Genomic DNA, 13,640 nt, shown 5'->3' on the forward strand with positions numbered 1-13,640 from the left:
AATAAATGCGCCACATTTTAAAGGCACTTTGTACCGATGCTGACGGTAACTGGCCAAGCATGGTGAAGGTAAGTGGGGCTATGCAGGGAAATTTGTGAGGTCACCAGACTCTGCATAAAGAAATGATTGCAACAAAGCTCATTGCACTGCACTACACTGTTGCCATGGGTGTGCATGGCCTTTAAATTTACATTTTTAACCACAAAAAGAGGCTTTAATGCTTCTGTTCTTGAACACATTGGGGCGAGATGCAAATGTTTTCTTTCAGCTGTGTCTTTTTCAGTGTGCAACATGTAGCTTCAGGACTCTCTAACCTGTCACCAACCATAAATGTCAATCTGTACAAGAGAAGTTTTCTTCATAGTGGAAAGTGTGGAAAGCTTGAAGACCCTTATTCAGACAAGGTAAATATAATTAATCATCGAGCCTTTGCAGTGACTTTTTGATCAGAATATAATATTGAAATGGGTCTGTATGACTCACATTTAATTGGTGCTTAATCTGGTTTTAAAAGCACTGTAATCAGTGCCTTCTGTAAGATCAGGGGAAGTTGTCCTTTTTTAAAAGATTCATTCTTCATCGCTTTAACTGTCCAAGAATTTTCTCTTTAAAAAACGTATAAGTGACTAATGGTGCATCCATCTTATATATGTCCTGCACTATAGTTATAAGGGAAAATCTAAATGAATGAAAAAGCTTGTCTGTATCAGTGGATCTAAAGAAGACTCTGAAGAATAAAGGTTTCTGTAAGTATATATCGATTTTCTTAGAGTCAGATAACCTCTCTCCTTGTTCTGCTTTGATTTCACTAATCATTCTCTGGTTTCTGTAAGCCTTTAATTAATAATTGATTAATTAAATTGCCTTGCTGAATTAAACATTTGCCACTTATTAATATAAATACAAGAAGCCCATCAGTTAAGCTAATGTGTACAGAATCTATGCGTATGTAAATGTTTTACACCAAAACATGTTTTGAAAATGCTCTTATTGTATTAAATGACTGCCAGGAGCGTGTTAATACTTGATAACTGCATGAATCATGTATATTTTTGTAATATTGAAGGATGACTTCCAGTTGATATTTGTTGAAATATATACAAAATGTTCTGCTAATTCAAACCCACTACAATTTCCTCATCAACAAGTGCAATAATTAACCCTCCTCCTGTCTATTAATACACTTTGTTTGCTGCTTGTCTCCTCCGACTTACTAACTGCCCCCGACAAGTTCCACCCTTCCTGCCGCCTGTCACCCAGCGTAGCTATCTGAAAGACCAGCTTAACTTCATGTTGAGAGCCATGACTGAAGTCTCAAATTAGCCTGGACTGCATCGAGCCTTGGGTTGGGCAGTGAAAGTGACTCACTGGTATGTATGACAAACAACTGCCTCTGTTCATTATGGATGGTCTCTATCTTTGTTTGTGTGTGTGTGTGTGTGTGTGTGTGTGTGTGAGAGAGAGAGAGAGATAGAGATTGAACCTCTCCACTGATGGTTAATTCTCCTCCTCCTCCCCTCTCTCTGTTTCTGTCTCTCTCTCACACACACACTCTGATGATATTCAAATGTCTGCAGGAAGGCTAAAAGGCAGATGGAGTGAAAGAGAGAGAGAATGCAGGGGAGTGGGAGCGCCGTCTTGTGGTGATTTCACCGGGGCACTTCCAGAGCTGAATTTATGGCACACAGCTGTTGAGTGGCTGACAGACGTGTGAGGAGCTCAAGCGCTGCTGCTTCTCAAGCCCCTCGTACCAGCTCGAGCTCTGCTTACCGTAGCGTAGGAAAGAGGACTGCTCTGCCACAACACACAACAGTGAGTACTCTGGCTTTTACAACACCAAAAATCAGTGTGTTCTTCTTTCTTTGATAACCTCCTCTTAAGATAAAGTTAAAGTGTTTTATAATGGCAACCTTTGACCTACTGTCCATTTTTTTCAGTTCTTTCCCCTCTTTGTGACTCACGTGTCTCATGTTGTGCTTTGAACACTTTGTAGTCCTTACAGAGGTAGTTTGGGGATTTGGAAAAAATGTTTTTAGTTGCCAGCTGTCGGCAGTTTTACCATACATGGCCAGCAATATTGAAACACAAAAATAACTTTGCAAAAGAGCACCTCCCTAATGTTTTACATGTGTTATGAGCAATACCTCAGTGTCTTTCTTGTTGTTCATTAGTTATACCTATGCAGTGTGTGTCTGTGTGTGTCCTGTCGAGCTTTTTTAAATTTAGTTCACAATGCTGTGTCCTATTTTTAGAAGTTAAGGCATCACAGCAGAGTGGAGACATGTTGTCGGCCACTTACTGGACAGACAGACAGAAACTTCAGAAGCTCTGTGCTCAGCTTTCAATCGCCCCTCTTCTCCACTCACCAAGCTCCTTTGCTAACAACCAGCTAAACGATTTGAGCTTTCGCTAACTCACTCAAACTTCTGGCGTTCGGTCAGGTCAAGGCTCTGCTCAAAAGGGAAGCCTGGATTCTCAATCACAGCCAGACCCTGTGGATTTTAGGGGCGAGCAGTTAGCCTTGTCTGGCCGGGCCCTCACTCTCATCCAGAGGTCAGAGACAGAGCCTGGCTGGGAGCATCACTTGTTTAAGGTTAATTGAGATGATGCCCTCAGATGAATAGCCTTGCTAACAGTGCTGAACCAAGTACTCTTCATCTTAGAGAGCAGAGGACTTTGTTAGAGGTCTGCAATACCTTTGAAAATTGCATTTAGTTGTCCTTTGTGGTGTAGGATCAGTTTTGGTAAAGTTTTAGAATTAAAATCTCATTTAAAATGTCTATAAAAGTTTCTATCACTGGGAAGCTTGAAAAGAAAATCAAGGCATGAACCTGATAAAAACTATTTTCTCTTAACGCTCTATGGTCAGACTCTATTTCCGATCATAATGTTCCATAAATTGAGCATTCCTGGCGCTTGAGCAGTGAGGCTGTTCGGGGAGTGTTTATTTGAGTTGCTATGGAAGGATCAGTTTGTGGCTGAAGGGCTGGTGGTAACACTGAAACTGGAGCTGGAAGACGCCTTTAAAGATCCAGCCTCAAAGCTGCTTCCTCGTCTAGCTGCTGCTAAAGTAAAGGGGCCTCTTAATGCTTTCATTTAAAGTAATTAGACTGGGTTAGATCAAATTCATTAACATCATAATGAACAAATCCAGAGCTCTTTCATCCTCACCGTTCATTTGCCCAAAGTGGATAGTTAAGGCTCGTCAACATGTTAACACGTAAATGATCTGTAGCTGGTAATAGGTATTGTGTGGGGATACTGGAACCATGTCAATTTAATAGACACTCTCAATGGAGAACTCCCTTGAAAAAACACCAAACTCAATCCATGTTAATGAAACTAGCAAAGTTATGACATCTTGAAGTATGTACCCTAACTAAAAGTTGCTCTTGCACTGCTGCAATGCTGAGATTCAATTTGCCATCATGACTCATTGTTACAAGTCCGATTAATAAATATAAATGAGGTGAGATATGGGGAAAAAAAACATTTCACATAACTTACTCCTTATCAACTTTCGCTTTCCACTCCCCTGTGGCACACTATGTTTTTCTCCTCTTTCAAGCAGCATTCATTCGTTTGGTTTTTGAAATAAGGGCTATTCATCACAGCTGGGCTTGCAGGCCATGTGACAGGTCCTGTGGAGAGGCGCATTCGGTCATAGAAATACTCTCAGCCTTTTATGTCCACAGCCTCCTCCCTGTGTTTACTGCAAACAGCAAGAAACGAGCCATGGAGACTACAGGCCTTTATCGCCGTCTCTGTGAAACATCTTCAGCAGGACCTCAGAGACCCAGGCAGCGAGTGCATTTTCTTTTATCCATCATCCCATGCTTAGAGGGTGGAACATTGTTTACCTTCATTATTCACAGAAACGCAATTTTGTTCATACAGTTTGTCACTGTGTGTCTGTCAGTCTTCTTCTTTTGCTTGTATCATCATCACCACGAGAGTCACAGCGGGATGATGTGCCTGGCTCAACATCTGTTAATGTCAAGGAAGAATTACTTCTTGCTTTGAGAAGATGCTCTGTTATATGATGGAAAACGCCTTTAGTGTGGCAGTAAGATGCAACATCTGTCCTGTATGTAAATCAGCCTGGCGACCGGAGTCCGGGTCCCATCGAGTTCAGAAAACACAACTGAGACAACTTGGATACATCTTTCAGATAACTTTTCCTATAAAGTTGAGGTGTGCCAGCAGTAAAGATTTGGAGCAGTTTGTGATGAAGAGAAAGCAACTATCTTTGCCTGTTTTGAGGTGTTTTATTGACTCAAAATGATCTACACCCAGCAGCATTTTCTTCAAGCCTTGTTCCCCAGTGACACAGCTTTCCCTGCAGCCTGCGTCTGGTTATTAATGCAGATTAATAGATCAATAGAAAGTGACGCCGCTCCTCTCTCTGCAGCCCTGTGAGTCTGTGCGGTCCTTGGCTCCAATGTGCAAGAACACACACTTCTTGTGTCGTTGTGAAATCTGTCCCTGAGGTTCCCTGTTGTCACTGTGTCAGATGGCCCAAATGTGCTGACTGGCTGGGGATCTGAACATGCGAGCGAGCTCAGTCTGCGCTCGCGTGAACTGAATACAGAAAACTATTGTTGTGTCATAACTTATGATACTGGCTGCAGTTGGAAATATGCTGACATTCACCTCCTTGGTTTTTGTCATCGATAGCCTGCTGTTGTGTGGCCAGCAAGTACCGCTCTTGCTCTGTAATAAGTGGCATTTTCCTTTTGCCTTTTTTGAAAGACTGCTGGAAATTCAGTCAAGTTTTCCATCGGTGCAGCGGGCCAGATATCCACTGGCTCTGTTCTCCAGATCTGGGCTCATGAATAACATGCTTGTATGTACACTGTGTGAACAAGGCGCTGCATAGAGGTTGCAGTTAGGTTTGTTTGTATACAATTAAGCTTAAAGGCTGGAAAATGGAACTAAACATTGTGAAGTTGGATTCTGCAGGATGTGTGAAAGCTCTTTGTCAGAGAAACCCACCCAACTTCGGAGAGCGGAGAGACCCCTCAGACTGAACACATGGGAAAGATCTGTTGCTTTCCACCTTATACATTACGAAATTGTGTTAAAACAAGATATTGATATAACTCTGATGTTTGAATTCCTCCTCCAAACCTTCAGCAATAATGTAGAAGTCTCCACATTTATGAAATGATTCATCTATAAAAACTCAGAAAGGAAAAGAATGAAAGAAAAAGATAACTATCACACATACATATCTAAGTTGGCTAAATGAGAAGAAAAAAATGCTCCCCTCTTGTACTGGCAACATGTGTGTGCAGGAAATAAAACCACAATAATACAAAGAAGTACTTGTCACTGCAGGCTTTAAAGAAACACTTAAAGCTGCTATAGTCAATATTTTTTACATCAACAATGGATCACATGACTTCTAGTATGTGATAGAGGTCACTTGTAACAAAGAAATTTTCCTCAGCTGAGTGACTTGTGACATGTGACTTTCCACTAATATTTGTTTTGTAACTTTATTGTTGTGTGTTGGTTCACTCCACTGCTCTGGTAGCGTTCGTTTTTTGCAGCTGCTTTCAGCAAAAACCCACTGGACCCTACCAGCGCTAAACAGCTGAAGGACAAAAGTTAGGAACTAGCTGGTGAACATAGTGACACATTAAGCGGATAAAGAGACACATATTTCACTCAGGAATTGGTGGAGACCAAAAGAGAGCTTAAAGGAGGGTTAATATTGGACTTAAATTCCCCAGGTCACTAGAAAACATGTAGCACACAGTGTTTGTCAAAAGATTTCTCTCTGTGTAGGCGGTTGACCTATATTACATATAAATAATATTACTTTCCATGGCCTGTTTTCTCTGATCCCTTACAAACTCCCACTGACTGTGTAACATACCACATCCAGTCTCACTGAGCAGCACAGAAGAGTAAAGTCTGTGTATGTGTTTTTTTTTTTTTTTTTACTTTTTCAACATCTGTTAATATTACCCCTGCACCTGGCTCCGTGTGCTGTGCCCAGCCAGCAGATGGTGCGGGAGCAGTATGTCACCACCACCCAGGGCAGCAGCGCGCCCAGGCCGGTGCCCGACCACGTCTACAAGATCGGCATCTATGGCTGGAGGAAGCGCTGCCTCTACCTGTTTGTCCTGCTGCTCATCATCATCTTGGTGGTCAACTTCGCTCTCACCATCTGGATCCTCAGGGTGATGTGGTTCAACACGGTATGCATGACTCACCATGGCAGTTTGTATTTTCAGCTGGGAGGATTTTCACTGCTTTGTTTGCTTCCTTTCTTCCTTCAGTGTTTTTCTTTTTATCTCCTGTATTGTACTCTTTCCAATGATCACTATCACCGCTTGATATTTTTGTTTAGGTTTTGATAGTGTATCCATCACAATGATCCAGTGTTACCTGCTTATTATTAGCAGCAGAGGCAGTAGTATTATCCATCATTAACTGATAGGCGGCTGACTAAACAGGATAGCTTATGTGTTTGTTATTTCATGGGGTCTTGTCAGCTTTCTGACTCAAGTCCAGATGGCAGCCGTGGATTTATGCAGAAACAGAACAAGAGCTGCAACAAACCCACACACACACACACACACACACACACACACACACACACACACACACACACACACACACACCAAAGCAACTGGCTGGTTTATTCTAAGATGGCCCTACGTGCCACAGGGAACATTGCTACATGTGTTTCACACTTGGAAACCTATGAAGTGATTGAATGATGAAATCAAAATTCCTCATCTCCTAGCTGTCTGTATTTAGACTCAATACATCACTTTGTCTCTTCATTTTTGTTGCAGGAAGGGATGGGACTCCTGCAAGTGCACTCAGATGGGGTCAAGCTGGAGGAGGGCGAGTCGGAGTTTCTGCGCCCTGTCTACGCTCAGGAGATCCACTCCAGAGAAGTACGATAATCAGGAACACACACTTATCTTGCTCCTCTTCCCACATTCTTCCTCACTCTGCTCTCCCTTTTTTTCTCTCCCCTCTACCTCCTGTTCCTCTCTCTCTTCTGTCTTCTTACAAAGTAATTGACGGCTGTTTGCTCGGTTAAGTGGCCTCACAGCCTGCCCATTATTTCATCTCATTGTTTGCCAAATTTAAGACTAGATTGTAAGTCCTATTATCACCTCAATCTAATTCCTTGCTGACACTGAAGTAGTTTTTATCCAGCTCAACTGCATATTTCTGACTGTACTTTTTTGGGAGATGTATCACAACAAACTTGATTTGGCAGTCCCACACAGAGAGCTCCCCATTAACCTCAGGGATATTTGTGGTGGAAAGTAGTTTATGGCCTGCCTGCTAGCAGCAGATGGGAACACTTTGCTGCAGTTGTTTACATGTTATGGCTTTTCTTGCTCATAGCAGCAATTTTTTAGCATTCTTTCTTACTTTATGGGCCTCATTAAAAATCCAATGTATTCCTCATTATGGACGGACACTTTCTCCAGTGTAGTCTATGGATTTCTAATGAGATTTAGAAGTTTGTGAGCTACTGCCTTGCCTTTGAGATGAAAAGTTAGTTTCTTACATCATTTTCTATAAACAGGGCTTTCTAACAGCTAAGAAGTTACAGAAGTGACTCATTGCTAAGGCTGCCTCGTTCACGCATTTTAAAAATAATACCACTTTCCAGCAAAGCCCCATTTATAAAGGGTGCATAAAATGTAACTAATTGCTTTATTACTGCAAAAGAAGTCATCTACTAATGCTTCAAAGACCAGTGAATAAAAACAACTTTTGGTTTGCCAGGTTGTGAAAAGTCTGCAGTTGCTGAATGATAATCGAATGATTAGTGAATGTTAATATCTTGGTCTATAAAAAATGGTCCACTGAAGGAAATGTCTTAGTGAACTAAAGGACAAAGCCAGTATTGTGTCGGTGGAGGACAACACCAGCCAAAGTAATTTTTCTCCCAAACTTTATCTTTATTATCAGATTATACTTATACATTTATTGACCATAATTAATCCCATAATTTCAATTTCATTAAAAACCAAGGGATCACCAAAGTAATAACAGTTCATTTTAGGGGTAACATTACTGTCTGTCTGATTTCATGGACATTCATTCAATAATGGTCAAGATAATTCACTCAAAACTACAAATGTGAACCTCATGGTGGTGTTAGAGGAAAAGTCAGAAATTAGTGTTTAGAATTCATCATCTGGGATCCATGAATGTCTGTTTTCATGGCACCACATCCAGTATTTAATAAGATATTTCAGGCTGGGGCCAGACCAGCAGTCCAACTAACTGACACTGTGTGCCTTCACATACGTTATGATAGCATATTATGTGGTATCTGCACAGCATGGTAACATGGCAATCTTGCTTTCTATCTTTTTTTTTTGCAGGATTCTTCACTCCTAGTGCACTCACAGGAAAATGTTTTCCTTAATGCTCGCAATGAAAGTGGTGATGTCACGGGGAGGATATCAGTGGGTGAGAGTCTGAAAGAGCACACATGTACACACAGACACACACAGACACATATAGCACTCATGCATTACAAAGTATCCCACTGATGTATGAGGGCAATAGTAAAGTCTTTCATGCACTTGTCCTGCAGCAATTTCTCATCCAACATTAACAGTGACAAGAGGCCATCTTTCCATTTATAATCTCTTACATTTCCATTTAAAATCCATTAAATGCAACATTCCTCTCTCTACCACTGCTTCTGGATCGTTCTGTATTACACAGAGGGCCCAAGGCCTGTGGAGGATCATATTTGTGCGTCTTTTACGGCTCACCAACGGCTGCGTTGGGGTATTTTGTCATAATTAAAAGGCCAACAAATGACCCAACTAATTGCCGTGTTCCACAGGCCCGTTATGTGTCCTTGATCATTAAGCCATAAAAAGCACAGCCTGCATCCCATCGGCCCTCTGTGAATGAAACTGAAATACTTGTTAGGAAAGATTACATGTCAGTTCACAGTTGTAGGTGCTGAAGTGGTTTAAATGTCCCACTGACTGATCTACCTGCTTTAAATTTGCTTCTCACAGGGATGTGAACATTGATGTAGTGAAGGATAAAGTGAAGTAGCCTCAGATGTGTTGCTTTTCCATTTTTCATCTGTTCATTTCTTTTCAGTAGGTGGTTGTTTACTCACCTTTGTTGCCACCATACTGCTGTGAGCGAGGAGACAGGAAAGCATGGATGTGTCTGATTATATTCTCTAAACACTGCAGCATTGACACGTGTAACAGGAAGAGAGAGTACAAATTTTGATGATAGATTTTTTTCAATCATTATTGCCAAACACCTTCAGGTATTCTTGTTGTTGTTGTTGTTGTTGCAGGTCCAAAAGAGGTTCAGGGACACACTCGAAATCTGCTCATTAACTCCCACAATGACAACATGCTGTTCACTGCAGATGGCAACCAGGCTGTGATTGGACCAGACAAACTACGAGTCACAGGTATAACAACAGCTTCCACCTGCTGTTTCCTTGGAAATATTGCACACCTCTTGGCGAAAATGTTTTTCAGATTTGGAAAAAGATAATATTGACAACAGATGTGAACTCAACAGGAGCTATTTGGTTTGATGGCAGCTATCTGTGCAGCAATCCAACAACCAAGGGCAAAGACAGACAGTCATTTTCACAATCATTCCTGTCATACAGCTGAGTGGATATCTATAAGGTACACCTATGTATAAATGAAAGGTCAAGGAGCACAGTTATCTTAACCTGAGCATACATTAATGCCATGTAGGACAGATCTGTCACATCAATTGAAGACTCTAATCAGATATTTTTTGAGACAATTTTTTGAGCCAACAAATCAAAAGGTGAAGTATTAAAATATCAGGCTGAACTATCCTCCCATCATCTTTCCTGTCCTGTATTCCCAGTGTCTCAGTGTCCAGTGTGTGTGTGTTGATGGTGCTGCGGGTCACCGACTACACACTGTGATGGCTGATTAATGTTGAAGGCGGTGTCAGCTGATAGCTTCATTATGCCTGGGGTCATTTTGATCTGCAGAGAGCAGCAGGCAGCAGCTGAGGGGGAGATGTTTTCTAAAATCCTTGAAACAAAGCTTCTGTACCCACTGTGAGGGGAGTGGTTTCATCCACCACAGTTGGATTCACATTCTGTACAGTATGTTGGGGGTTTTGGATCTAATGTTCTCTCTTGTGTCTCCGTCTCTCGCTCCCTCTTCTCTAGCATTGACTATTCATATTTTTCTGTAACCATTCTAGTATGCTACAGTATGTAAGATCTGCTGAGATATATAAAATTAAATGTTGTGCTCAAATGCTGAAGATTCTTGTTTTAAATAGTTGTACATCATTTTTAGCCCTTATTTCAGCCATATACTTTGATTGCTAGATAGATGATAAGAGATGATTTTGAAATCACAGAAACCCTGTACCATAATCACATGGTAGCAAGATCATCAGAAGTGTGTGCATCAGGTCCTCTGACTGCAACAGAATCAACTCAACCTCAGCTGTAGTATGTGAATGTGTGCCTCTCTTTCTCCGTCAGGTCCTGAGGGAGCGCTGTTCCAGCATTCAGTGGAGGTGCCACAGCTGAGGTCTGAACCTTTGAAAGACCTGAGGTGAGCATTTCAGCCATCTTGCATGGGTCATGTTATTGGTTAACACAGTGGTTCCCAACCTTTTCCAACTCATGGCCTGCTTAAAAATCTCCTTTTAATTCTTCCTGTTTCTAACCATTTTTATTTTTATTTTTTTAAATATTTTTTCAAATTTAATATTTTTTCACCCCTACAAGTCATGTGTAAATGTAAAGGGAGATATTCAGAACACTCTTTTGACTGAGCCAAGTCACTGCAGTAAACAACAAAAATTTGCATGATATCCACTGAAGAAACACAAAACTGTAAGGTTTTATGACACCCTTGACCCTGTAGTGCAATGAAATGAATATTAAACTAAAAAGGATCTGATTTTTGGATTCAGAAAATATGTTGAGATTTAAAGAAGTAGCATTTAATAAAAAGAAAGGCAGATAATATGAATGGAAGCTGTATTTATTAAGCTGAGATGTTTTTCTTTAGGTTGGAGTCTCCTACTCGCTCTCTCAGTATGGACGCGCCGAAAGGAGTTCATATCAAAGCCCTAGCTGGTAACATTGAAGCTGCTTCTAACATGGATGTTATTCTGCAGTCTACTGTGGGACTGGTAAGAAGATAATTTTCCACTTTCTGAAGTCGACTACACATCATCTTCAGGCCCGTTTTTTCTTTCACTTAACAGAATATACAATATGCTGTTCAGCAACATGCTGCTTCACACTTCAAATTTTTTAGCTCTGTGTTTAAGTTTTTTGGATGACTTTGACCAAAATACTTTATAGATCACCCATAGAGAGCTCATCAGACCAGTCCTTCCATACGTATACAATTCTATTTTATCTTGTTGTAAAAGGCAACATGTAACTATTGCTTGTGATTGTAAAGGTAAGGTACTGACAGTGAGAAATTACATTGTACTATAATATTTATTTGTGAACATAAGGAGTTCTTTATAAAACTATAAATCAGAAGTAATGGGTTCATTGCTCTTTGAACTTATAAAGCATTTGCTAAGGCTCTGTAGGTCTGTTGTGGAGTAGTGGTGTGCAGTTGCAGTGTTACTGTTTAGAGTGAGTTTTAGTGATTGATTCTGGATGAATCAGAGCAGAGTAATGCTTGTGATGCAACACACAGACTGAACTACAGTCTGTGCTGTCACGGGCACTTATTTGACCTTTTTATGATGTAGTTGCAGGGTGTACCACACCCTCATCTCTCCTTTCTTGCTAAAGGGAAGAAAACTGTGTTTATCTGCACTGAACTTGTCCTAGATAATAATAGAGGCAGTTTTCAGTGGTTTTTGTGCCACAGGAACGTGAACTCTGTATCACATTCTATTTATTATATCTTCCTCATGGACCAATGCACTTGTTAGGCATTCATTGGACCTCCCTCTGTAGCTCCCTGTGTGCATTCACTTGGATGAAGTGGAGAGAATGAAGCAGAGTGACATTTCCTTGTTGATTTAATGCAACTGTTGTGTTCCCCTTTAATTGTACCTGCTCTCTATGCTGTCTACTGTGCAGCTGGTGCTGGATGCTGAGACGGTGAGCATGCCGAGCCTGCCCCTGAGCAAAGGAGGGGTTTCTGGAAGTGCTCAGAATCTCTACGAGGTCTGTGTCTGTCCCAGTGGCAAGCTTTTCCTATCCAAGGCTGAGGTCATCTCCACTTGTAGCGAGAATCAAGAGTGCTAGTGGACTCTGATAAGGTTAATGATTTTCCATCTCTTGGTAGATGCATCTTCTGGGAGGCAACAAGCACAACTGTTAATATTCGGCCTGAGTTTTTTTTATGTTTATACCACAGAGGATCTACGATGATCCCACTGGCATATCAAGGCCTGTAAAAATACAAATGCCTGCTGGCGTACATGTTGGAGATGACATGAAGTGCATCCTTTTAGTTGCATTTATGACCTTCTCCTAACTATTCAGCTGAAACAAATTGTCACTCAGAACCAAATTTATCTACATCAGAGCTTTGCGGAGATCTCTTTTACACACACAGTATCATGGCTGGGCAATGAGGAGCTGGTAACAGCTTACATCCTATGCAATATTATCTTGCGGTGCAATAAATGAAATTGACACATATCAAGAGCTTGGAATAAAAAATTAAAAAATGTCTCAAATGGCAGAAGAATGTTATTGAAAAAAAAAAGTTTTACATTTGCCCTTCTGGCTCCAAGCCCTCGGTATGTTGTATTTCTGTTTTGGTGTTTAGCATGTTTTATTTAATTGGAAAAAATTAAAGAAATGCTGGTGTATATTTTGTCATTGTCATAGTCACTTAAGAGATTACCTTTATCTCATTTATTTCTAATTCAAATTCAATTACAACTCTAGGCAACAGACTTCTTTTCTTATTTTGTTTCAATTGCTTCATACTGTTGAGATTAAAATACCAAGTCCTTATAGTACCATAAAGTGTTGTTGATGTAATTATGTTTTTGTTTTTTTTACGTATGTTTTGCCTGTTATTTTTAACCCCATCATAAGCATGTAATTATGCATTAGCAACAAGACAGAGGGCTTTTTCTTGCAAGGAAGCTTGTCTGTGTTTGTTCAATAACCTCATCTATAGCCAGGGTCTATGACTAATAAAACAACAAGCAAAAAAAAAAAAAGGAATAATAAAGGCACTGTCGTTATGGGTAGTTTATTCTGCGTGGAGTAACTGAGTTTTGGTTTTGCCTTTTGTGTCAAATATGCATAGATTTTAGTTTCTTTTTAAACAATTTACTTGACAGGCACTTAATAGTTGCCTCTATTGTAAAACTAAGGTTCACGATGTCAAAAAGGGCAATATTTTGTAAAGATAGTTACACTGAGTTTAGCATCAATTTATGTTACATTTCCGCAAGATTGTTTTTAGCATAATTAACATCACGTGGTGTTGTATTCAGAAATAGTTAACGTGCAGTTTTAACCTCTGTTCTGGCATATTTTGATAAAGTGTGTATTTATTAATTTTGTATGTTGAATAAACTTTGTGCTATTCTTCTAAGATGTGTCTTATTCATATTCATTCATTCTCATATATTTGTTTTTCTGAAGACTGCTCTCTGTTTTT

The 13,640-nt window shown here is 40.3% G+C and overlaps 1 protein-coding gene across 1 annotated transcript; it reads left to right on the forward strand.

The window, feature by feature from the left end:
• The first annotated feature begins 1,631 nt into the window (after positions 1-1,631).
• sgcg (sarcoglycan, gamma) lies at positions 1,632-13,574 on the forward strand. The gene is made up of 8 exons (XM_023401318.2): positions 1,632-1,812; positions 6,008-6,209; positions 6,813-6,917; positions 8,373-8,460; positions 9,323-9,442; positions 10,517-10,589; positions 11,052-11,175; positions 12,095-13,574. Exons 2-8 carry the CDS (start codon positions 6,015-6,017, stop codon positions 12,260-12,262), a joined length of 873 nt encoding a protein of 290 aa, XP_023257086.1. The 5' UTR covers positions 1,632-1,812; positions 6,008-6,014; the 3' UTR covers positions 12,263-13,574.
• Positions 13,575-13,640: the final 66 nt, after the last annotated feature.

Source organism: Seriola lalandi, unplaced genomic scaffold (assembly GCF_002814215.2).
Source record: "Seriola lalandi dorsalis isolate HSWRI2012SDOR001 ecotype SW California unplaced genomic scaffold, Sedor1 jcf7180002053582, whole genome shotgun sequence".
In the NCBI taxonomy this organism is placed as follows: Eukaryota; Metazoa; Chordata; class Actinopteri; order Carangiformes; family Carangidae; genus Seriola; species Seriola lalandi.

Excerpts from the sequence above, each read along its gene's own strand:
- sgcg (XM_023401318.2), top strand. The coding sequence starts at position 6,015 with ATGGTGCGGGAGCAGTATGTCACCACCACCCAGGGCAGCAGCGCGCCC. Across the intron at positions 10,590-11,051 it reads GAACCTTTGAAAGACCTGAG|GTTGGAGTCTCCTACTCGCT; the intron begins GTGAGCATTTCA and ends GTTTTTCTTTAG. Across the intron at positions 11,176-12,094 it reads TGCAGTCTACTGTGGGACTG|CTGGTGCTGGATGCTGAGAC; the intron begins GTAAGAAGATAA and ends TCTACTGTGCAG.